Below are 25,444 nucleotides of genomic sequence, written 5' to 3' on the forward strand. Positions count from 1 at the left end.
CAGGGTCGTGGAGCTCCGCCCTAGGCGCCACCGAGGAGCAGCGGAAGCCTGAGCCGGGTTGCAGTGCCGCCCGGTACGCACCCCAGGAGCGGCCCGGGGCGCGGGGCAGAGGCGCACGCGGGCCGGGCTCAGGGCCCGGACGCCGCCGTCCCTTTAAGAGAGGGGCGGGGCCGGGCGCCGGCGCGGCAGGCCCCGCCCCCGGCGCGGCAGGCCCCGCCCCCGGCACGGCAGGCCCCGCCCCCGCGCCCTCTCCCTTTTATCCATTCAGAAATTACTCGTCGCGAACTCCGGGCCGGGCGGGCGGGAGGCGGCGCGGAGGACGCGGGCGGCCGCGGGCGCAGCGCGGGGGCCGGGCCGGCCGGCGGAGCCGCCGCCCAGGCGAAGGGCTCGGGGCCGCTCCAGGAAGCGCCGCAGCCTCCGCCGCGGGGACGCTCGGGCGCCCCCCCCGCGTCCCGCCGCCCGCGCCCGACCCCGCGGCGATGGCCGGCCGCTGAGCCCCGGCGCCGCCCGGCATGGCCGCGCGCGAGGAGCTGTACGGCAGAGTCGCCCCGCGGAGGAGCCGCCAGCGCCCCGGCACCGTCAAGCACGGCTCGGCCCTGGACGTGCTGCTCTCCATGGGCTTCCCCCGCGCCCGCGCGTGAGTGGCCGGCGGGGCAGGGGCGCGGGGCAGGGGCGCGGGGCAGGGGCGAGGGGCAGGGGCGCGGGGCAGGGGCGAGGGGCAGGGGCGCGGGGCGCGGGGCGCGGGGCAGGGGCGCGGGGCAGGGGCGCGGGACGCGGGGCAGGGGCGCCGGGCAGGGGCGCGGGGCAGGGGCGCGGGGCGCGGGGCAGGGGCGCCGGGCAGGGGCGCCGGGCAGGGGCGCGGGGCAGGGGCGAGGGGCGCGGGGCGCGGGGCAGGGGCGCGGGGCAGGGGCGCGGGACAGGGGCGCGGGGCAGGGGCGCCGGGCAGGGGCGCCGGGCAGGGGCGCCGGGCAGGGGCGCGGGACGCGGGGCAGGGGCGCGGGACGCGGGGCAGGGGCGCGGGACGCGGGGCATGGGCGAGGGGCGAGGGGCGCGGGGCAGGGGCGCGGGACGCGGGGCAGGGGCGCAGGACGCGGGGCAGGAGCGCGGGGCGAGGGGCGCGGGACCCGGGGCGAGGGGCGCGGGGCAGGGGCGCGGAGCGAGGTACCCGGGGCGCGGGGCGCGGGACGAAGGGCGCGGGGCGCGGGGCGAGAGATGCGGGGCGAGGGGCGAGGGACTCGGGGCGCGGAGCGCGGGGCACGGGGCACGGGGCACGGGGCGAAGCACGCGGGGCGCGGGTTCCGGGCGCGCGCTCGGCCCCGCGCAGCCCCCGGGCCCGCGCCTCGCGGGGTGGCGCTCCGCCCGCCGCCCGGGACCTGTTGGGGCCCGTAGGGCGCGTGGGGCGCGGGACTCGCCTGGGGCAAGGGGGACGGGGGAGCCTCAGGCGCGAGTCCCAGCCGGGGTGCCCGGCGCCCCGCGGGCGGCGGGACGAAGCGGTTCCCGGGCGCGCGCCCCGAGGAGGCGGGGTCCCCGGAGGACGCGGGCGTCGCCCCCCCCCCCCCAGGAGATCGGGGCCGCCGGGGGAGCCACGCGCACGGCCGGGCCGGGGCCCTGGAGAGCGGCCAGCTCCGGGGGCCGTGCTCGGGTCCGGCCTCGCTCCGGGGAGGAGGCGCGGGCCGCTGGTGGCGGCGCGGGGATGGGGGGGCGGCGACCCCCTCCCCGGGGCCCAGAGTCCTCGGCGGGGCGGGCGGCGGCGCGGGGTCTGCGGGGTGGGCAGGGGGCGCGAGCCTTCGCTCTGGTTCCTCTCCGAGGCTGGGCCAGGGAAGGGCGGAGGGGGGCGCAGGTGGCTCTGGGCGCATCTGGGACGAGGTGACTGCCGGTGTCCGGCGGCGGCGGCGGCGGCGGCAGCCCTGGGCGGCATCCCCGGAGCCTGCGGGCCCCCAGCGCGGGGCCGGGCGCGCCGGGCCGCCCTCCTCCCGCGCTGAGCCCGCGCGCGCTCCGGCGCGCAGCCAGGCCTGGCCTGGCTCATCCTCCGGTGACATCACCTGAACTGCGGAGTTGGCAGGTTTTCTCCAGAAGGGTCGGGTGGATGGAATCTCCTTTCTCCTCTGATTTTCTTCTCCCTCTGCCCCTGGTGAGCCTCCCTTATTCTTTCCTACTTTGGCCATAGCCTTTGTTTGTTTATTTAATTGCAGCCACAGGGCCCTGTACTCTCCCTTGGTGTCTTTGCTCAAAGCTGGCGCTCTCCCACTGCAGCCACAGCTCCACCTCTGGCTTTTGCGTGGTCTCTTGGAGATAAGAGTCTCATGGACTTTTTCTCTCCAGGCCTGGCACCATGATCTTCAGACTTCAGCCTCCGGAGTCGCTAGCTAGAATTAAAGGCGCCAGTGCCCAGGACATAACCTCTGAGTTGAAGCGAACTCCTTCATTGAGTATTTCCCCCGGGCCGCCAGGCTGGAGTGGTGCTGGAAGTCAAGAATGAATTGTGATTTCCAAGCCCGGGGGCTTCTGTCCTGGATGCCCAGAATTACAGGGAGGAGGGAAGGTGGGCACACAGGGGCCTGTCCCTTGTGAGTCCTTCCCGAAGATGCGGAGCTCCTGAGCCTTGGAGGAAGGGAGGAAGAATTCTGCTAGCATAATCCCAGGCCCCTGCCGTTTCTGAAATGAGGTCAACATTGAGAACTTAAATTGTTTAATAAAGGGAAGAGATAACTTCCCTGCTGTCTTTCTGTGCAATGGGCTTTCCAGGAGCCTTGTCCTCCTGCAAGGACTACAGGGGCCTGGTCCTTGTCCTGACAGCTGAGGGTGATGGGCTGATTTTGGCTTGTTCCAATCCTGACACCTCGGAGTAGCTAGCATCCACTGAGTTCTTACTACTTTCTACTCCAGGCACTGATTTCATCTTTATGATCCATTCTGCGCTCCACACAACACACCGCCGGAGGCCACCATGTGCCTCTTCTGTGAGTGGGGAAACTGAGTTTTGTGTAGAATTTATATAACTTGCTGAAGGTCATCATAGTAACTAGTGAAGCTGGGATTCAAACCCAGACCGTGGGGCTACACGTTTAGGGTCAAAGATGTGCCCGGTTCACTGTGGAGAAATGCACAGGGCTGTTCCTAGCACACAGTGGGCAGCTGCTGTAATGAATGATGACCCAGTCGGTGGCTTCAATCCCCAGAAATGCACAATTCTAGGGCCCGACATTCAAGAACAGTCTCTGTGGCTGAAATCAAGGTGTCCAGCCCAGCATGGTGGCTCATGCCTATAATCCTAGCTAATTGGGAGTCCGAGATTGGAAGGGTCAAGATGTCCAAGGCCAGGCAGATAAAAAAGTTCCCAAGTCGACCTCCCCCCCACCTCAACCAATCGCAGAGCCGGTGTGGTGGCATGCACCTGTCATCTGAGCTAGGGTAGGAGGTCTATATAGAAGGCCACGGTCCAGGCAGGCCTGGCAAAAAGGATGGCTGTATTAGAAATAACAGAAGCAAAAAAGGTCTAGGAGGTGGCTCAAGTGGTAGAGCACCAATGCTAGATTCTGAGTTCAAATCCCAGTGTAGCATATATATATATATACTACATATATAATATGTATTACGTATTATACATATATTATATGTACATATATGTATTATACAATATTGTATATGTATCACAGGGCTTCATATTTGCTAGGTAGTTTTCTTCTTTTTTTTTTTTTTCTTTTTTGGTCCGGTCATGGGGCCTGAACTCTGGGCCTGGGCGCTGTCCCTCAGCTCTTCAGCTCAAGGCTAGCACTCTACCACGTGAGCCATACCGCCACTTCTGGCTTTTTTCTTTTTGCTTATGTGGTGCTGAGGAATCGAACCCAGGGCCTCAGGCATGCAAGGCAAGCGCTCTACCACTGAGCCACCTTCCCCAGCCCCTTCTTTTTTTTTCCCCTCCTTTTTTCTTGAGATAGGGTCCCAGGCTAGACTTGAACTCTTGATCTAATTGCTTCAACTTTCCGAGTGCTGGGATTGCATGCCAGAGTCATTCTATTCAAATATGTGCCATTTCTTTTCTCCCCCTCCTGTTTTTGTTTTTGTTGTTGGGTTGTTGTTTGTTTTGTTCTAGGTCAGCCTTGAACTCCTGATCCTCCAACCTCAGTCTCTTGCACTGCTGTGCTTAGTGGCATTCCCATCACATCTGGTTTTACTTAGCATTTTTTAATGATTAAACAAAAAAAGTGAGAATCCTTCCTTGCAGCTTTGACCCTCTCACCCCTGTCTGATAGTAACTTGGGACACGTGGATCCCTCTTCATTCCCTGCTCCTGACTCTGATAAGCTCCATTTGCCTCCCAGCCCCTATGAGATAACCGTTTTTAGATTCCTCTGGCATATTTCACGTAACACAACCGTCTCCAGTTTTATCAGTGGTCACTGTTTACAAGATTTTTTTTTTTACAACTGACTAGTATTCCACCTAGTATAAATGTTTCTATGGCTGCATTTAGGGCCCACTTGGATAATATAGAACAATCCCCCCATCTCGAGACAATTAGCCACACCTGCAAAGGTCCCGCTTTACCAGGTGAAGCACTCACAGGTTAGAAGGATGAGGATGTGGCTAGTGTTTGGGGACTGTTTAGACTCTCATAGTTACTACCCCTTCCTACCAAAGAGAAGGTATGGCTGGGCGGATTTTTCACTTTCTTCTATTTATTTTCGTGGTGCTAGGGATCAAACTCGGGACCTGTATGCGCCACACAAGCACTCTATCACTACCGGCTTCCTCTGTCTTTCTCTAATCTTGCCTAGAAGGTGAAGGGCTCTCGGAGTCATCGGATGGTGTTCAGCTCCCTGAGCAGGCCGAATCGTCCTTCCAGCCTCTCACCTTCATGCTTCCATCCAGGAGGCCTTTGTGGTCGTGTGCTTCACCACTGCAGTCAGGGAGGGGAGGGGCTTGTGGCTTCCTTTTAGAGTGGAGGAGGGCATCAGGCTCCTCCTCTCTCACACCAGAAGCCTGGAGGCTGGAACAGGATGAGGACACTGGGCAGGATGGACCCATGTGTCTAGGGTGGAGGACAAGGTTGCAGTGCCACTGGCAGGGACAGGCAGGCGTTAGGAGCTTGGCCTTCTGATGGGGAAGCAGACCTGGGGTCTGGGTTCCCCCCTGGGGGTGTAGCAGCAAGAAGAGAAACTTTGCCAGGGACTGGTGGCTCAGACCTCTATCCTAGCTATTCTAGAGAGGTTGAGATCTGAGGATCGCAGTCTGAAGCCAGACCAGGCAGGAAAGTTTGTAAGACTCTTATCTACAATTAGCCAGCAAAAAGCTGGAAGTGGAGCTGTGGCTCGTGATAGAGCTCTTGCCTTGAGCACAGAGACTCAGGAACAGCGCCTAGGCTCCAAGTTCAAGCCTCAGGAATCAGTGCATGTACACCCACGCTCACACACAAAGGATCTGGGTGGCTGGCAGAGGATGGACCAGGACAAGGCTCAGGTTCTAACCTGTGCCGTGCACTTCTGGAAAAGGCACTTCAAGTGCCCACAGGGCCTCGCTGCTGGAGGAGCCCCAGAACAGGGCCTGTCAACACCCCGTCTTCCCCTCCTGCCGGCTGATCACAAGCCTCTAGCCTGGCCTCTCTGGCTTCTCACTTTTGTGGAGCTGGGAGCTGCACTCTAGCTTGTTCATCCCTGGGAGAACTTTGGTCAAACTTCAACACTGCTGCAGAACACACTTGCAGGAAGAGGAGGAGAGAAAAGTAAAGAGATTGGCAGGCAGACTAATGGACAGAGTGAATGACGTGTGCCCTAGATCAGACAGGAAGGAAACGTTCAAGGGGTCCGAGCAGCCTTGCCCTTCCCTTCCCTTCCCTTCCCTTCCCTTCCCTTCCCTTCCCTTCCCTTCCCTTCCCTTCCCTTCCCTTCCCTTCATTAATGAGGTTGCATGCCAAAATCTCTAAATATAGAAGTCCCACTTCCTCTAGGCCCCTAAAGCTAGAGAAGGGAGGGGAAGGCGCGGGGAGCCTGGGGCCAGGCCCTGAGGAAGAAGGGGCCTCCGGGACAACTGGCACCTGCACCTGCGGCCGGGAACTCTGCCGGGAGCCGTCCTTACACACCTGACCACGCCCACCGGCGCCAGCGTCTCCGGCTGCCCTCTATGGCTTTGGGGAACAGATGCTCACGATTCTCTAGCCGGGGCCTTGGCACACATCACTGAATCTGAGAGGTCCTTGCTGGCACAACCTTGACCTGATTGTTTTTATTATTTATTTGGTTTTAAGGCCACTTGTGGCTAGAACTTTGTCTACTGCAGATGGCTGTCATGTCTTCACTCAGGAATCAGATACGTGTTGTCTGAGAGAAGCCAACACAGTCATCTCGGCGGCTGTGGGTGTAGATCAGTGGTGGAACACTTGCCCCCCACCTATCCTCCTCTTCCTCATCCTCAACACCACCAGCATGGCAGTAGTAACAACAGTCACGGGAAAGAAACCATCAGGCATCAGATACTTGGTTGTAGTTCTGATTCTTGTTGATGCTTGTAGGAGGTGCTAGGGTTTGAACACGGGGCCTTGTACTCGCCAGGCAGGTGCTCTATCATTTGAGCCGCTCTCAAATCCTTTATGTTTTTATTCTCCTCATTTCCTCAAATAGTCTCTCTTTCTGTAAGACTGGACTGGTTCTCCTATTTACACATCCTGCATGCCTGTGATGTCAGACACGCACAGTCACGCCCAGCTAGTCTCTGGGACGGCCTTGAGTCTGGATCTTCCTGATCTTGGCCTCTGAGGTTCCTGATGCTTGACGCTTTTAGGTCTTCCGCGGAACCCCTTTTCCTCAATATCCTGATACGTTCAGGTGTGTGTCAGAACCCGTCCTGTTCACCTAAGAGGCTCTGCGCACAGACAACAGAGGGAAATGGATACGGAAGGGCTTGGAGAAATTAAAGCTAGAAGCTAGATACTGGCACTAGTATGGTACTGTTACCCTGCGCTGGAAGGAGGGCAGGAGGCGCAGTGGGGGGTGGGGGGAGTGGACGGGGCTGTTTTCCTCCAAGAGTATTTGAGCTGTGTCTAGTTGAGGAGTGTGGCGGGGGCAGAGGGAAATTGCTGGAATGAGTGCCGTCGACTTGGCTGCGGGCGCTGGGCAGTTAGCCATGCCTCACTGCCCAAAGATAAAGGCAGCGCAAAGCCGGCTCTGCCCAGAGGAGCCCAGAAGCAGCCTGCAGAGCCAGGAATTCGAGAGTCTGGTTTCACTCGCTCTCTGCAGCTTACCTGTTGGTGGACACTGGAGCCTCTGGAAGCACTCAGGTGAAGCCAGTAACTCTGAAAGGTAGCTGGTTCTGGCCCCAGCCCTGGGCCTGCTTTCCCAGGAGCCTCTTGGATGGAAAACACAACCCTCACCCCCCAGCTGAAGGGGGGGACAGGGTGAGGAAGCCTCTAATCTCTGAGCTGCTCTCCTGCAGTCTAAAAGTTGCCGTGATGCGCACTGAGTATCTCAGTGCACCGTCTGCATGCCTTGTTTAGGAAGGAGGAGACTCAGGCTCTGAGGGGTGCCAGGACTCAGCCATGATCATATAGTTTAGCGCTGACAGAGAGTTGGGGGGCGGCGGAGGGGAGAGGGAGTCTTCTAGTTACATTAGAGGTCCCAGTTGAAAAAGGAAAACACTATAACCCCTAGCTACTCAGAAGGCTGAAATCCAGAGGATCTCCTCAATTCAAAGCCAGCCCAGGCAGAAAAGTCCAAGAGACTCTTAACTCAAAAATAAAATAAATAAATAAAAGTAGGGCGGTAGGTAGAGTGCCAGCCACCTGAGCAAGCACCAGAGCTCTGATTTCAAACTCTGGCAAAACATGCAAAAGGAAGAGAAGAGGGAGGGGGAAGGGAGGCCTTAGCCAGCAAGCTTTCTTAAGCTTTTTGAGATGTAACTTACATATAGCTCATTAAACCTACCTAGAGACAGATGTGTTTGGACTAATGAATGTACCTCTGTGATCAACACATCCATTGTCCCCAGATGTTTTCCCTTTGCCACCCGGCCCCTCTCCGCCTGGAGCCCTGTCTACCCTTTGTCACCGTAGACCGGTTTGCATCTTCCAGACCTGCCTGGTGCAAGCAGCAGCGTGCAGGCTGCATGGGGCACATACTGGCTCCTTCCTTCAGCCCAGCACCTTTGACTCTGTGCTTTGCCGTGCGCCTCTTTCATTTGACCTTGCGCTGTCTCAATGTGCTGCAGGCGTGTGACCCCCGGCACACAGCTGCTAGGAAAATTCCCGGATATGCTCCAATTTCTAACAATACCTTTGGTTTTCAGACCACTGTTAGCTACTGTGATAAAGCGGATTCACTATCAAGTCTCAGGCACTGGAAAGGGATGAGGAAGCGGGTTTGGAAGACGACATACCCAAGTGTGGAAGAGCATGGCCCCGTGTCTCTCTCCTGTGGTTTTGGCACCAGGGCCGGGAGAAAGAGACAGAGAGCAGAACCAGTGCTCCCATGCGAGCTGTGATAAATGGCTGGGTTTATGGACTCAAAGGGGCACCATCTGCCTGACTGCTCATGACCCACAGATAGAGAAATAGCGTCAGACTCCAGTCCTGGCATGCATGCATGCATGTGTGTGTGTGTGTGTGTGCGCGTGTGCATGTGCATGTGCACACACGTATGAGAGAGAGAGAGAGAGAGAGCCCTCCCTGCCCTGTGTTGGGCCTACCCCCACGCAGGACACAGTGTTCCTCCTGGGGACAGAAAGTGGCTTTGTCACTGGAAGATTCCCTAGGGGACCCTGGGATTGTCCCAGAGTCTTCTAGGAGAATCTCTGCTCCTTCTCCTTTGAGGCGGTCCTGAGCCAGGGTCCGGGGCACATTTCAGGTAGCCCCTTTCCGTGGCTCCATCCACTCTGGGTCATGCTCCGGCCTCCAGCCTGTGTGAAGATGGAGGGCAACCCCTGCTGCACGAAGGCCCCGATAGGGCCTGCACTCTTGTACCCAGTGCCCTTCACCAGGGGCCCCTGCACCCTGGCCTTGGCCGCTTGCTCAGGTGGCCGCACCTGCGACCCTTTCCTGTAGAGAGCTCTTCTGTGCTTGTTGGACCTGAATACGTAAGGCTTGGGGAATGTCCACAGGCTCAGGGGCTTGCCTGGCCTCTCTGGATGGTGGCCTGTCCTTCTAGAGCATCAGGGACCCTGATGGAGGGCAGAAGGAGTTGAATGAGGCCGCACCTCCGCGGTGACCCCGTGCCCATGGGCGATGCCAGGACCCAGCATGGCGAGGCCTTTCTGTGACCGTCCCGTGTGCGTTTTCACCTGCGCTCTTGCCTGGTCTGCCTTGGTTTGGTTTGCTACGGCGTTTTACTGTCCACTTCTCTTGCACTGCTGCAAAGAGAACCCTTCAGGACTACTGATAAGCTAGAGAGGAAAATACATGGAAAGGGAGAGGGGTAGGCAGCAATTACGGCGGCGGGGTGTCCACGAGCAAGCGTGCATTAGGATAATTTCCAAATTGGTGCCTAATGTGCTTTTTTGCAAAACACAAGTGAGTTCAAGCAGAGAGAGACAGAGGAGCCCTGAGCTCTGGTACAAGCTTTCCTCGCGGGCACCTTTGTGATGAAGCCGCCCTCTGGGCTCTGTGCACTCACCCGCCGTGTGTGTAACACTTGCCGTCCTTCTGGAAGCGTAAACATTCCTGTCCGTGGCGGTGAACTCCAGGCCCGGGCCGCTCCCACACCGAGTGGGCAGCTGAGAGATGCGGGCCTCGGGGCTTCCCGGCAGCCTTCAGCATGCCCAGAGAGAGCGGGCAGCGCCAAGGGCCAGGACCGCCCCACACTTCCTCCACACTGTGGTGTGGCTGGAAAACCTTGTCCCTGGACCGGGTAGCAGGGTTGTTGAGAATCCCGCCTCCACGCCCACTGTTCACCAATCCTCAAACCCGTGAGCACCGCACGGCCGACCCCATGACCCAGACACAAGCCACCGTCAAATCACAGAAGCACTGAAAACACCGTGTAAGATCACCCTCGCGCTCTGCATACAAGGTGTCTGTGACACACAAATGAACTTAGTGATTCAGCTCCAAGATGCCACAATGGGAATTTGCAAATATTACAACGTATAAAGAAATTTGAAATCTGAGATCCTTCTGGTTCCAGGCATTATGGATGAGGGATGCTGGAACGGCACATACAAGTCTAAGATACTGCATGGGGGAAAATAACCAAAACAACCTCCACAGCTAAGAAGCTCAGAAGGGCTTAGCTGTAGCTGGGTGCTGGTGGCTCAAGCCTGTAATCCTAGCTACGCAGGAGGCTGAGATCTGAAGGATGACAGTTTGAGGCCAGCCTTGGAAGAAAAGTTAGCTAGACCTCATCTCCAAAGTTACCAAGGAGAAGCTGGGCTGAAGGTGTGGCTCTAGGGGTAGAGTGCCAGCCTACCAAGTACAAGGCCGTGAGTTCAAACCCCAGGTGGGCAAAAAAAGTAAGTAAATAAATAAAAAGGAAAGAAAGAGAAGAAAGGTGGCTGCATGTGTGAATATAGCCTAGATGATCTAACACTCCTTTAAAAAAATTAATATAAGCCCAGCAAATGGGGTGAGCTTTTAAAGATCCAGGAGCTAATCTGGGGTGACAGTAGAGCCTGCAATTGCTCCCTATGAATCTAGACCACAATTTTTTTTTATTCCATATCACACTACTTCTTGGAGTCACAGGCTCAAAGCAATAAATTTCTGCCCAGGCTTGGCCATGTTTTCTGGAAATGTGAGCTGATGGACTGTCTGCATCAACCCTTTCCCCTTGCTGCTGTTCCTCTGTCTTGTCTTCTTGTGGTCCCCTCCCAGTGCTGGGCATTAGCTTGCTCCTCAGCCCCAGGCCAGTTGGATTTGTGTGCGCACATGTGTGTATGTGTACACACAAGTGTATGAACGAATACCAGGGGTTGCACTGAGTGCTTTTCTCTCCATTTTTTTTTTTCCACTCGCTGCTGGCACTTGCCATGTCTTCCCGCCTGCCTGTTTGCATTTGGTTAGAGATAAGGCCCTCTCGGACTTTTCTGCCTGGGTGACTGTGAGCCTCAGTCTTCAGCTCTCAGACCCAGTGTGGTGAAGACTGCAGGCAGGTGCCACTGGTGCCTGGCTGAGGATGTGGTTTGGGCTGAGTTATTTCTAAAGGCCGGGTGAATCAGGAGGCTGTGGGCCACCGCTGGGACCTCGGGGTGTGGGGGCTCTCCCAGACTCTGGGGGCTCTGCCTGGTCTCCCATGGTGGAGACGGCATGGGGCCGCAGTCTTGTTTCCACGACTCTCCCCAAATGCAGTGCCGTAAGCCAATAGGGTTTATTCCCTTCTAGATCAGAGGTCAGACATGCATCCTGTGTGTCACAGGCCAGCGGCAGGCGTCCGTGGGGAGGCCCTCTCTGCTTGGCTGTTTAGCATCTGGAGTCTACACCCTCAGAACATACCCTCTGACCCCTGACCCCTGACCCCATCGCCATCTGCACTCTCGCCCATGGCTCACTCCCCTGTAAGGACTCTCACGACTGTGCTCCCCTTGGCCACCTCTCTAGGTCCCTTTCATCAGGTCAGGCAGCAAGTTCGATCTTCTTTTTAAATTGTCTATGTTTTGTTTTTCCTTTTGAGGTCAAGTCTCGCTATGTAGCTCAGAATGGTCTCAGACTCTGTCTCAGCCTCCCAAGCGCTGGGATTACAGGCATGCGTGCCATGACCTCTGGTTCGGAGTTGAGGTTTGTAGCCAGCCTCGGCAGTACCGACACATGGCTGGTGTCTAACAAGCTTGCGGGACAACAGAACAAAGAGGAGACTTGAGGCCCAAAAGATGCTGGGATGTCCCCAGGTTACACAGAATGGGAACCTGCTCTGTCCCTTGATTTCTGTCTGTTTCTGGGCCCACACGCTGTGGTGTGGTGATCTGGAGTTGCAATGATGTTATCTCTGTTTATGGAAGTGTGTGTGTGTGTGTGTGTGTGTGTGTGTGTGTGTGTGTGTGTGTGTTGTGTGGACACTATCCACATCAACTGTCCACTGCCAGGACAGAGGCTGGGTCATGGTAGGGGGAGGGGGTTCACAACACCCCGTTCCGGTTCCTCCCAACCTCCTGTTTCAGTGTCCACTCTCTGCTGCCAGGTGCTCGCGGTCTACTCCTACTCCTGTGCTCCGGGGAGGCCCTGATCCAATGGTTTGTGTAGTACACTTTGTGGTCAGCCAGTGTATCTTCACATTCCTATGTCCCTTTGAACCAGGTGTGAAATCCTCCTCCCTCCCTTCTTCCTTCCTTCTTTCCTTTGCCAGCATTTTGCTGGTTGTTTAGGAGATGGAGTTTTGTAGACTTTTTTTGGTCTAGGCTAGCTTCAAACCATGATCCTCTAGATCTCAGCCTCCTGAGTAGCTAGGATATTAGAGTCACAAGGTTCACCTCACCTGTTCAGTGAAGGTCAAGAGGCCTCCTCAAGGGCCCGTTGCTGAGATTAAATGAGATCATGATAGGACGTGGATAATGGAGAGCCTGACTCTACATGCACAATAAATGTAGGCTACTGAGGGGACATCCTATCTCTATCTGAGCCGGGTCACCCAGTAGCCTCACAAGTGGATTGTAGATGTAAGGCTGAATAGCAGAATGGACCTTTCAAGTGCTGGGATTACAGGCAGGAGCTCCACATCTCTCTAGGCATAAGATAGTAAGTCCTGTCTTTGTCCCGAGTATTTCTAGATCTCCTCCTCAACCCCTTGAAGCTCCCTAAGGGGACAGTTTAGATAGTGCCTGTCAATCAGTGTGACTTCACTCTGGGGAGGGGTTGGGGAGAGGGGGCTGGTTTAAGAACACAGATAGCCCTCTTCCAGCCCACAGTGTTATCAGCTTTGCCACTCGGTACCTCGCCTTCCGCCTGACCTCTCCCGGGCACAGAGCTGATATCTCTTATCAACACAAATCCGTGGAGGGTTGACCGAGGGCTTAAGTGGTAGAGCACCTGCTTAGCAAGAGAGAGGCCTGAGCTCATCAAAGCACAGCACCTTCGTGAGCCAAGAGTGGTGGTGCATGCATGCTTGTAATCCCAGCACTTGAGAGGCTGGGAAGGGAAGAATGGCACATATCCAGGCCAGGCTGGGCGTCAAGATGACGGGGGATGTGGCTCAGTGGTGGGGCATTTGTCTTGCATGCAGAAGGCTTTGGGTTTGATCGCCACAGAAGAGGAGGTGGGGACCCTGTGTCAGCCAGTGGGCAGACCAGTCTAGAAAAACCGACTCATCAAGATGAATACCCCAGACCTCCGGCCTCAGCCCTGAAGGAGTTCAGGTGCATCATTAGGGAGATTGTCCTAAGTTCTTGTTCCAGATGTAAGGTCACAGGCTCACCCGTGGAAGGCCGAGAGACAGCCGTGACTCCTGCCATGTCCCCCTGGCCACTCCAGTCCTGCATGGCCCCATCCATCCGTCAGGGACGGAGGCCATGGGCCCGGCCGTCCTGTGATCTGGAGCAGCTAGCTCTGTCTGGTGGAGAAGAGGCAGTGGCGGTGGCAGACACCTGAGGAACGGCTCAGGCCACACAGCTGTGCAGGCCCCCGTGGGTGACTCTGGGGACCCCAGTAAATGGAGGCTGCTCTGTGTAGGTGGCTGGGCCAGGGGTGTGGAGAAGCAGCCTCAGCATGGAGATGGTTTTGTTTGGGTGGTACTGGGCTTTGAACTCAGGGCCAGACAGCTGCTCGTACTGCTGAGCCATGCCCCTAGTCCTGTCTTTTAATGCTTATATTTGAGCCAGGGTCTCTGCTTCCTCCCTAGGAAAGCTCCTGGGCAATATCTACCTAAGTTAGGTTTCTTTTTTTTTTTTTTTATTGTGATTAAGTGATTACAGATTTCACAGTATTGTGGAATAATGATGCTCATTTAAAGTCACTAGTTCATTCTAACTTTCCTGGAGCAAATTGTCTATCATGGTCTATAACATATAACAGTGTACACATATACACCATACATGTGATCAGCAGCATGAGGATATTTATTAGTGGTTTGACCAGTTGAGTGGAAGTTCTTTGTTTCTTAAGTCCTGTTAATTTCGTCGTATCACCTAACATTTTGGATTTGACATCCACTTATCAGGGAGACCATGTACCATTTGTCTCTTTGCTCTTGGCTTACCTCGCTCAACATGATTTCTTCTAGCTCCATAGTTAGGTTTCTTGAGGTAGCCAGGATGTCAGGTGCAGGCCACCCAGTCCAGTCCTCTGACAAGAAGGTGTCTTGCAAACTTCTGCCCAGGTTGGCCTTGAACTGAAATGCTTCTAGTTGGGACCCCCTCTGACTATGACCTTCCTACCCAAGGTTTCGGAATGGCCCATGCAGCTAACGGGTTGTAAACAAATTCACATTAGATCCTCAGAAGTCTAGGCACAACCGGGGAGACTGAGGTCCGAGGATCATGGTTCAGAGACAGCCTGGGCAGGGAAGTGTGTGAGACTCTTATCTCCAGTTAACCATCAAAAATCCCGAAGTGGAGCTGTGGTCCAAGTGGAAGAGTGCTAACCTTGAATGAAAAAGCTAAGGGACAGCGCCAAGGCTCTGAGTTCAAGCCCAGCACTGGCTCGAGCACACACACACACACACACACACACACACACACACACACACACACACACACACACACACACACGTATGAGTGCAGCTATGTACATACATAGCATGGATAATTGAACCCAGCCTTGTTTCTTGTGTGTGTTGAATAAATGCACGCGTTCCCACCTGGCTACGTTCCCCACCCCTTTTGTCATCTTTATGCACCACCCAACGGGCCAGCGCCTGCCAAACCCTGTCCTTTGAAGCCAGCTGCAAACCTGGGCAGCCTTGCCAGTGAGGAGGAATGGGGGCTGAAGGCGTTGGCGCCAGGGCACTGGGAAGGAGGGCAGAGCTGTTTTCCAACTTGAGTTTCTCCCGCCCTGAAGCCTTTTCATGAAACCTCTGGTTCAGGCGTCTTGGATTTTTGCTGCGCTGGTTTATTTTCCTTCCTGGATCACAGCTTTAAGCTTACGCACACAGCTCTCGCACCCCGACTGGCAAATAAATGTTCCTGGCAACGTGGCCCAGCTGCTGTTTCCTGTGTTTAGAGAGTGCCGCACAGGGAGGTGTTTGCAGCGCTGTGCTGCGTGTTGAGTCTGTTCCCCGGTGCCTGCCGTGCGTGAGGCACAAACCCGCAACGCTCCGGGTTCAGATCCCAGCTCCCATCTGCTGAGATCTGAGGAGAAACTCACAGACCACAGGGTGAGGTCAGAGTCTCTGTTCTGTGGGGCTATGAGCCCAGCGGGCTGCAAGGTCGAAGGTCTGGCCCAGGCTGGGCCTCTGATCTGTCCTGGTACTCGGAGGGTGGTTTATTTCTGCCTTACCCATCTGTGCAAAGGAATCCTGCGTTGCAAGAATGAGCCAAACCTTGTGTAGGTCCAAGCACACACATGCGAGCACACACACACACACGTGAGACTTGGTGATTTCTTTTCTTTTTCACTACTCACAAATATATATGCATGTCGTGTTTCATGAATCATGGGCATCTTGAGTGCTTGGGTAGAGTGTCTAGAACCTTAGTGCATGACCTGATTCCATGCAGGTCCAATGATGCACAGAAAAGACCCGCTCGCAGAACTTTTGCATTGGCTCCTGCATCTCAGTCATGCCAGAAGGAAGCGTTCACTTAGGTCTACGTATAAAACTGCTGCTGGCAGCTTACTAACTAGACACATTTGAGTTTCTGGTTCCATCCAGCTTCAGGAGATTTTACTATCTTATGTCTAAAGAGGCAGAAGGTAAGCTTTAGTGAGGTTTTCTATAGGGCATCAGGTCAGAGTGTGTGTGTGTGTGTGTGTGTGTGTGTGTGTGTTTGCATGTATTTCCGAGCTGCTGCCTAGGCCTCCTGGGGCTATAATTGACACCCTAGTAACACCAGACCAGCACCCTGGGTAAACTTCATAGCCTTCGGTTCCCTGTCTGTCCAGAAATCAAGCACAGCCGTAGTAGGGGAGGCCCAGGGCTGTGGATCGACTTGTCTTCTTATCTTGTTTTCACGTCGATAGCAGCCCGATTTCTGGTTCAGGGCAAGTGTGGGTAGAAGTTCCTCCTGCCCAGCCCTGTGCTCGCTGTTAAAATAACAGGGTGGTTTATTGCATTGTTTTTTCAGCAAAGATCAGACCACCAAGGGCCAGTGGCTCTCGTGGAATAAGTAATTTGTTCCTAGCAAAGAAAACCCAGCACAACTCTTTTAGGAATCCATTAGTCATCCACGGCATTGCCATTTGATTTTGCAGATTAGGAAATGGGGAAGGGGTGTGATTTGAATTTTGTTTGAGCAAAAGTGTGAGGTGGCTCTCCAGACACGTAAACTAGATTCTCAAACCAGGTCGTTGGACTTTTCCCACCACCACATACTAAAAATGGGGGCAGGAAATTGGTCACTTACAACCTACGTACACTTTCCAGCCCACAGAGCACTTTTACCTGTGATTATTCCTGTGTGAAAGATGGGAACTCTGAAAGGTGGATATAGGAAGAAACCCAAGCCATGTATTTTATGGCTAGAGACAGAAGGAGCAGGAGTTCTAAATCCTGGGTTCCCCTCTCTTCTTCTGGGCCCCCCGCCCTCATTCCTGTCTTCCTCTCCAAGTTCATCTGTCCACCAGAAACCTCAGGACAGAGAGCTTAAAGGCCATGATAATCAATGCGTAGGAGAACTACGCAGCCATGTAAAATGACTGGGAATGGAGTTGTGTTGTCGTAGTCCCAACGTAGGCTTTCAGCAGCTTAGAGCTGGAATGAGGATTTTTGATAGACTAGACCCTGTGTAAGGAGGTTCATGGTTATACCTCTGGTGTTCAAGTCAGCTCTGGAGACACGTTTGCTCCCCAGCTGAGCAATGAGCAGGGGAGCAGAGAGATAGAAGTTGCATATCAAGTCAGTGATAGAGCCTGGTTATGAACGTAGCCAGCCCAGAACAACCCCTATCTTGTTACTGAGGAACCCAGAATGGCAGCATGCTGACTCCATCCCACAGCTGGTCAAGGGCAGGGCCCGGTCTCAGCAGCACCAGCCCCAGGGCCTCGCAGGGCAAGAGCAGACCTCAGCTCTTAAAGCTGGGACTCTTTTTGGTCCCACAGCTACCATGGCCTGCCATTGGTCCATCTGAGCTCTCCACACATGCCAGTTCGTATCAGCCATCGATTTCCATCTAGTTGCTCCCTCCCACCTTCCAGCATCCTCCCATGTCCTTCCTGTCAGCCTCGGCAAAGATTGTTCACGCATCGCTGTGCCCAACTGGAACTTGTACATTTCTCCCTGCCTTGCAACCAGAAGGAGGGGATGGCTTATGAGAATTCAGGAATATAGGCTGATGCAAAGCTGCAACAGAGAAAGAAGAGAATGCTCTGCTCACCAGAAACTATGCGTGCTTTTTTTTTTAAATCTTTTAATTTTTTTTTCATTTTTCACTGTGGCCTGTGGTCCCTCGGGGTAATTAGCATAAAGTGCGGCACATCACACGTTCCTGGCTGTGAGGCACTGGGAGAAATGACACAGTGTGGAAATAATAAAGCGACTGCTCTGAAGAGTGACACAGTGGTAGGGACACATTCTGCTGGTCAGCCTCTCTCAGCTTCCTTGGGGCGGGGGTAAAACTCACAGTTTCCAACGTGTGTGGCTTGCTAAGATGAGCTTTTCTTCCTTCTGACACTGGAGCTGCCGAATGACACAAAAGTCTGCTTGACGTCACAGATTCCTTCCTTGCATGGATCCAAGCTGCTGGAGCGTGCATTCAGAGCGCGTGTGCGCGCTCTTGAACTCAGGGCTTGGTCACTGTTCCTTAGCTTGTTGATTGATTGATTGATTGATTGGCAGTCCTGGGATTTTGAACTCAGAGCCTTGTGCTCGCAAGTGCTCTACCCCTTAAGCAACACTTGCATTCAGAACTTGAGAACCTCATTACATCCATAGATTCAGAAATAGGTAAGTGCAGGCTCTGTAGAGAGTCCGTCTGCTGTGTGTGTTCTTCCGGCGTTTGGTTGGTATGCTGTCTCGTTGTTTGGGGACAGAGTCTCCCTATGTAGCTTGCACTGGCCTTGACTCATAATCCTCTGGCCTCAGCCTCCCCGAGGAGTGAGATTATAGACATGTGCCACCACACTTGTAGAAAATAGATTTGAGAAACTATCTCCTCGGCCATATAACTTCAAGTGGCTTCTAAGAAGAACAGCTTCTGTGATGCGGGACGCAGAAAGGCCTTCACAGGCCTTGTTTGCCCATCTCACGGGCTTGGGTTGCCGTGGCTTTATTGCTAGCAATGTGTGGTGTCAAGCCTCAGAGTGTACACTCCGCATTTTGCTCTAGCACCCTGGATACGGGGTTCATCTGGAGTTCCTGATCCTCATGATTGGATATATAACAGGGAAGGGGCTCAAAGAAAGCCTTTAGAATAATGAGTTGGAGGCGTGGCACTATCCTGATGGTGGAGTGCAACAAGGAGGAGTGGAAGGCGGTCAGAAAAACTATGTAGATAGATGTTTATAGAAATTCTTAGAAAGGAATACCACCAAGTGGTGTGTGTGTGTGTGTGTGTGTGTGTGTGTGTGTGTGTGTGTGTGTGTGTGTGTGTGTGTGTGTGTGTGTGTGTGTGTGTGTGTGTGTGTGTGTGTGAGTGTGTGAGTGTGTGTGTCTAAGTGTCTAAATAGAAATGCACTGATAAGCTGTGTTCTCCAGTCTTGACTTAAGTCCTGAATTCTGTCCAAGTTGTTGTTATTAGTCAACAATGAAATTAGTCAAGAGGAGTACTGGGAAACATTACCAGATGATCACTGAGTAGAAGTTCACTGTATTTTGAGATTGTAGCATTCCTATTTTGGGGGTATGAAGACATCCACTAATGAATGTAATTGTGAGGAGAGATTCTGATTCTTACTGAGAAAACGTGACCACATCAAGAGGATCCAAACTTTACCCCAAATAACTAGGCCAACTGGTCTACCAGCTCCTGTGAGCTGTCAGCCATACAACACTCTCCAGATCAGAAGTTACCACCCTTCTCTGCAAGCCTTCCCAGTGTTTTCCCTCTGCCCCAATGGGCAGCTGTGAGACTTTCTAACCTGTTTCCTCTCTGCTTGATACACTCCTTATCTTCTAGGTAACCTCCCCCCCCATGCCCCTCATCCCCCTCTGGTCTTCCCTAGCACGTTGTCTATGCGTTGTTATAGTACTGACCCTGAGAGTAATTATAGTGACTGCCTTCTCACTAAGCCGTGAAGTCCTTGATAACGTGTGTGTGTGTGTGTGTGTGTGTGTGTGTGATTACCAGGCATGCCTGCTAACAATATATTTGCTGCTGAAACAAACTAAAGCCTCTTGTCTTTTTCGTCTCCCTCAGCAGCAATCACAGCTCCTTTCTCATGGTAATGTGTGCTACCTAAGTACCTCTGACAGGCTGCTCTTGGCAGCCTGAAGTTGTAATACCAAGTATAGAGAAACACTGGACCTGAAACCTGGCCTCTGGTTCTGACCCTCCTCCAAGCCTCTTACTGTTTGTAACTCAGGTTTCTATCTGGAAAGGAATGTGGTTAAGAGAGTATCTCCAAAATTCTCACCATTGTCAACATCCTGCAGAGGAAAGAGGGAGGAGAGGGGCTCCATTCTCAGCCCAAACTCTTGGGTTTTCCATCACTTTAAGCCTTACATGAAGGCAAGAAGAAAGTCGCTCCATTGGAGGAGAATCTCCCCCTCTCTCTTTCCCTTCCCTTTTCCCCTTCTTCCTTCCTGCCTTCCTTCCCTTCCTCCCTGAGTCCTAGCAATGACCAGCTAATTATCCTGAGTCTTAGCAATGACCAGCTAGTTACCCTGAGTCCTAGCAATGACCAGCTAGTTCCCCGAGTCCCGTTTGTTCAGAGTGAACCTGAGCCCAGGCCACGATGCACATTGTGAGCAGATCTAGGTGGGAGGCAAGCTACCTGCACATGCCTCGTATGGCACCATGCTGAATGAAGCCTTGCAGTCTCCTGCACACGCTCTCTGGGCATGCGTGTGTGTATTGGGCACAGATGCAGTGTAAGAAAGAGACTCGGGTTTTCTAGTAGCACTGACATTTCTCGTAAAGTTTGGGCACGCCCCTGGGTCTCCTTATACCTTCACTTTGCCATCTCAAAATCGGAGCCCTGGGGCTGCCTCTGATGTCCTCCGACCACACACCCCTCTCACAAGCGTATCCGGGGACAAGGGGGTGAAAGCAAATGCCGAGGTTCGTTATGCCCTTGGACGACCTCCAGCCAGGGTCTCAAGACACCAGTACGGTGCCATCCCCCCCCCCCAGGACATGGAGACCCCGCAGGGCATCCTGCTGCTTCCCGGTGGGAAGTTGTCATGCAGCTGCTTCCCCCTGCATTGCTGTTCATCATCAGCTAATTTAGGATATTTGGGGGGAGGTGGGGAGAAGGAAGGAGGAGGAGGGACCGACTTTTCTGGAAATGAGGGAGTGATTGGTAGCATCTGTCCCTTCTTTTTTTAATTGAATCTGTTCTTCTGAGACAAGAGCAACTGCTAGAGTCAGCAGAGGGACTCAGCTGCGTACGCTGCGAGGCTCCGCAGGATGAGTTTATGTGCACTGTACGGATGCAGATTGTACAGAAACCAGATGCCCAGATTGTCCTCCGGAGGACGGGGGTCAATAGGAAGCTCTAGGGGGCGGGGGAAGTCGGGTCGGCGTCCCAACCGGGCTTCCTGGGTAGAGCCTTCACCGTGTACACAGCTGGTGCTCACCAGGGCTGGGGAGCGCAGGGGAGGGGGGCAGGCAGCGAGGCCCGCCCATGGCTGCAGAGTTACACAGGAGATACAAGCTCTTCTGTCTATCGCACAGCAGGGCCAGAAGAAAAAAGATACTATCGGTTGTTCCCCTCTCCCCCCCAAAAGAAAACCCCACAAAACCAATAAATGTTTGCAGGGACGGATGTGATTGGAACACAATGTTTACACAGATTGACGTGGCACATGGTACTCCAAAAATCTGTACATGTAAGCTGGCAGTAAAATTCCTTGAGGATTGCCAGGCTCCCTGGAAGCCGGGGCGGACAGGGAGGTGGGGGTTCTCTCTTCCGCCTCTTCCATCTTTGGCTCCCGTCCAGATGCACATTTCCGGCCTGGCCGTGTAGGGGTTCGGTCCCCTTCTCGCTCTGGCCCCCAGGGAGTGCTCCCACCAGACACCACATCAGCATAATGGACCTGTGGTCAGCCTACAAGATTTCCTGGTAGTAGCTGGGGCGGGGGATGGGTCTGTGGTCTCCACCACAGGCATAGGCATGGTTGTGGCCACAGATTACTAGAGGGCTGGGGAGGTAGAGGGTGGTGTAATGAGCCTCCCCGGCGGGAGGGGGGTAGTTTCACAGAGGGGAGAGGGTGTGTTTTCCATGCTGTGCCCGTGATGTCACCACAGGTGCTTTTGGCTGACCAGAGCTGCTATTTCCCCAGTAACTGCGGTGGTGGGGAGGGCTGGAGGTGGGGGTCAGCCACTGGCAGATGATTTCCTGTCCCTTCCCCCACCCTCCCACACCCAGCCAAGCATTGGTGATTACAGTGAGTTTCTTACCCAGGCTTTAAGCTCACCCAAGCAAGGAGAAACATTTCAACCTAGTATTGTGTTTAAGAGAGCCAGCCATGGTGCTGCATACCTGTAATCCCAGCACCTGGGAGGCCCCAAGCCCATACCAGCCTGGGAGACACAGTGAAACCTTCCCTTAAAAATATTAACAGCTAACCGGGTGCTGGTGACTCACTCCTGTCATCCTAGCTACTCAAGAGGCTGCGATCTGAGGATCACAGTTGAAATTCAGCCCGGGCAGGAAAGTCTGTGAGACTCTTATCTCCAGTAAACCACTAGAAAACCAGAAGTGGCACTGTGGCTCAAGCAGTAGAGCGTTAGCCTTGAGCTGAAATGCTGAGGGACAGCGCCCAGGCCCAGAGTTCAAGCCCTACAACCACCACCACCAACAAAAAATATTAACGGCTGCCAGACACCTGTCATCCTAGCTACTCAGGAGATCTGAGATCTGAGGATCACAGTTCAAAGCCAGCCCAAGCAGGAAATTCCATGAGAGTCTAATCTCCAATTAACTAGCAAAAAAGCTGGAAGTGGAGATGAGGCTCAAGTGGTAGAGTGCCGGCCTTGAGTGAAAAAGCTCAGAGACAGTGCCCAGAACAAATCCAGTCCCTAGTACTGGCACTAAAACAAAACAACTGGCAGCGGAGAGCCTGAGAGCAGAGCACTGGCCTGGCATGCCCAAGGCATTAAATTGGATGCCCACTGCTGTGATAATAGTAATAATCTTCAGATGGGGCATCCATGTGTAGGCTGGGAGGACTTGTGCAAGTCTGTGGTGTTTGCAGATCTGTGTGGAAATTCCCGCTCTGCCACCTGGCATGTGATAGATGTTCAATTAACATTTGTGAAGAGGATGAACGGCTCTTGATTAGTGTGTAGCAAGAGATCCCAAATGGTGGACAAGCTCTTTGACTTGGACTCCAGAGTAAGTGTTTAAAGGTAGATGCCAGCGTCGGGGCTGCCTGGTCCACAGCCTTTCCTTTTACCGTAAGTCCCCTCTTCCACAGGAATGTACCATACTGGGACTGGACGCTGGCTCACAGCTTGTCCAACATGTGTCAGGATGAACTTGCTTCAGAGTTCAGGGATTTCCAGGAAAGGATCTCGGATGGACCCTCATCCCTTCACAATTCCTTATCCACACTGCCTGTTGGGCAGACATGCGCATTGCATTATTTAAGGTTACTCCCAGTGGTGCGGGGGTGGGAAGGAAAATCTCCGTTCGTTATTTAGTTTCCAAAAAAGCCTTCCAGGATCCTTTCCCCCTCCTTACCCCAGCGAGTTAGTTCACTTTTAACCTTTCTTTTCCAAATCACCCAACATAACCTCTCAGACGCCAGGGCTCATTAGCAAAGCGCGAAGCACTTTTTCATCTGCTGTGGTGAAGTTCAGGATTCGGAAGCGCTCCTTTTCCTCTCTGACTGTCTCTTCCTGGTGGAGTGGTGGAATGGTCTTTGCACAGTCTCCAGTGCATTGACCCAGTTACACAGACTTTCGGTCCTTTGAAGCATGTTCTTTTTTGTGGTGCGATTCAGGAGAGGAATAGAAACGCCGCATTGTGCTTGCGTGGCTGTTCCCAATGCCCTGCACCCCTTCCCTTCACATCTGCTGCTTGGTTTGATGCTAGGAAAGCTTCCTGTAGTAGAAGAGTTGCAGCCACATTTTACGCAAGAGATCAGAGAGGCAGCAAGGGTGGCGGCTTCCTGCCCCGCGGCCAGCCAGGTCTGCAGTCCAGCTCACCCGCTCTCGCTTCCTGAGCTCACGGGCTGTGTTCACCTCTGGTCTTTGTCTCCTGCAGGTGTTTCTCTGCTTCTGGCCTGTCTTGGACTTAAACACTTGGTGGTCTCGTGTCTCTGTGGAGTCCTGTCTTTTCCTTTCTTTCCCGTCCCTTCCCTTCTTCCTTCCCTCTCATCTTTCCTTTTCATTTTTGAGTCAGGGTCTTAGAATATATAGTCCCAGTTTGCCTCAGCCTCCTGAGTGCTTGGATTACAGGCATGGACCACCGTGCCCATTTGCTCTTTTTTTCTTCTTTTGTTTAGCAATTGTTTGAGCCCAAGGCCTCACATTCGATGGGGAGGTGTTCTACTGCTGAGCCTTGGTTGTCTCTGGTTATTTATTTATTTATTTATTTTGGGTCCAGTCGTGGGGCCTGAACTCTGGGCCTGGGCGCTGTCCCTCAGCTCTTCAGCTCAAGGCTAGCGCTCTACCACTTGAGCCACAGCACCACTTTCAGCTTTTTTCTTTCTGCTTATGTGGTGCTGAGGAATTGAACCAGGGCCTCATGCATGCAAGGCAAGCGCTCTACCACTGAGCCACCTTCCCAGCCCTATTTATTTATTTTTAGACAAGGTCTAGTCTCCTAGTCAGGTGCGTACCTGAGCCGCAGTCCAGTCTGAGCTGGTATCTACCAGTCTGAGCTGGAACCACAGGCATCCAGCTTCCTTCTATGGAAATTTGAGTCTCATAGACTTTTCTGCCTGGATTGGCCTAGAACCGTAATCCTGCCAATCTCACCTCACAAATATCCTGAGATGACAGAACCGTGTCACGCCTATGGGCAGCTATGGGTTAAGAAGGGTTTTCCTGAACTTTTCTCCCTGGCCTGGCCTTGAATATCTCCTCCCCCATTCTCAGCTTCCCAAGTAGGAGTCGGTTTCTAACTTGGCACCTGTGTGGCTCTCCTGCTTCCGCAAGTTCAAGGGCAATGGGACGTGTCTGTGTGCTCTGTGAGATGCCTGGTGAGCACCTCCCACCCATCCCTGGAGAGCGGCAGGGGCTGGCTTTGAACTGTGAGCCTCCGATCTCAGCCTCCTGAGTGGTAGGATGACAGGCGTGAGCTTCATCCCAATGCAGTATTTGTAAAGCTAGGACACTTCCTCTTCCTCCTCTTTCTCTTCCTCCTTCTCCTCCTCCTCTTTCTTTTGCTCCTTTCTTGTTAGTTTTGAGATAGGGCTTCTCTCCCCTCTTGTAGCCCAGACTGACCCCAAACTCTAGGACTATACATTTGTGTGTGATCATGCCCAGCCTATAACTGGATTACCTAGAATGAACTAAAGGAAAGCAGAAAGTTTGGGCCATGGCTTTGTCTCCCTGCTCTTAAAATCATGACAACTTTCTGCCTACCTTGCTGTCCACGGGGGAAGGTTCAAGTGATTTCACATCCAGGGACTTTCTCATGCTGCTAAATGGAAGGGATTCCCGGAGTGATACCCATTTGATCACTTCTTCTGTTCGGGGGGGTCCCGGGACTTTAGACTGCTAATTGTTAGCAAATCAAAGGATTTTTTTTTCCTTCTCCCCTCCAGCTCTTCCTCTCAAAACTTCTGAGTCTTAATTAACTCCCCACCCCCCCGACCCCCACCCCGTCTCCGCCAGGGCCATGCGTATCTGATTTTCAGAGTCATTCTGCTGGAGACACAGACAATGTGGCTGCCAGGACTTCCTGGGACCAGTTCCGGGGTTCTTTTATTTATTTATTTATTTTTTATCTTCCTGCCATGTGTGTTGCGCTGCACGGACGCTTTAAGATTCCCAGGGCCACAGCCAGCCAGTGCAGGCTGTAATTAGCTAGGAGGACAAGCGCCCCCTGTAGGCAGGGCATCTCTGCTTACAGTGGAGAATTTCCCCAGGAGATGGGAAGGAAGTTAGCTGTGTCTCTTTTGGGGGGAGGGCCGGCCCCGTGATCTGTCCAGATGCCTTTGGTTCTAAAATTACACATTGGCGACTGTGTCTGTTGCAGGCACCGGGGGCAGCCTGTCTGGACACAGGGCTTTGCGCTGGTGTTGGTGATGGTGAGCCACAGGAGCTGGTCCCTGGTTAGGAAGGGATTTGGGGTTGATTTCACTGGGGAGCTTCCGGGATGTCTTTG

The 25,444-nt window shown here is 53.9% G+C and overlaps 1 protein-coding gene across 3 annotated transcripts in view; it reads left to right on the top strand.

Annotated features, from left to right (window-relative positions):
• Window positions 1–503: 503 nt before the first annotated feature.
• LOC138824440 (ubiquitin-associated and SH3 domain-containing protein B) overlaps window positions 504–25,444 on the top strand; it is a 77,155-nt gene continuing 52,214 nt past the window's right edge. Inside the window, exon 1 of one of the 3 annotated variants that reach the window (XM_070018294.1) lies at window positions 504–637. In XM_070018294.1, the coding sequence (XP_069874395.1) occupies window positions 513–637 (125 nt within the window). In that variant the 5' untranslated portion in view covers window positions 504–512. Of the gene's footprint in view, window positions 638–2,112; window positions 2,132–25,444 lie in introns of those variants that run through there. The other 2 variants (XM_070018292.1, XM_070018293.1) reach the window with 2 other exon arrangements.

This window comes from Dipodomys merriami, unplaced genomic scaffold, assembly GCF_024711535.1.
Source record: "Dipodomys merriami isolate MVZ:Mamm:240054 unplaced genomic scaffold, mDipMer1.0.p SCAF_129, whole genome shotgun sequence".
NCBI lineage: Eukaryota > Metazoa > Chordata > Mammalia > Rodentia > Heteromyidae > Dipodomys > Dipodomys merriami.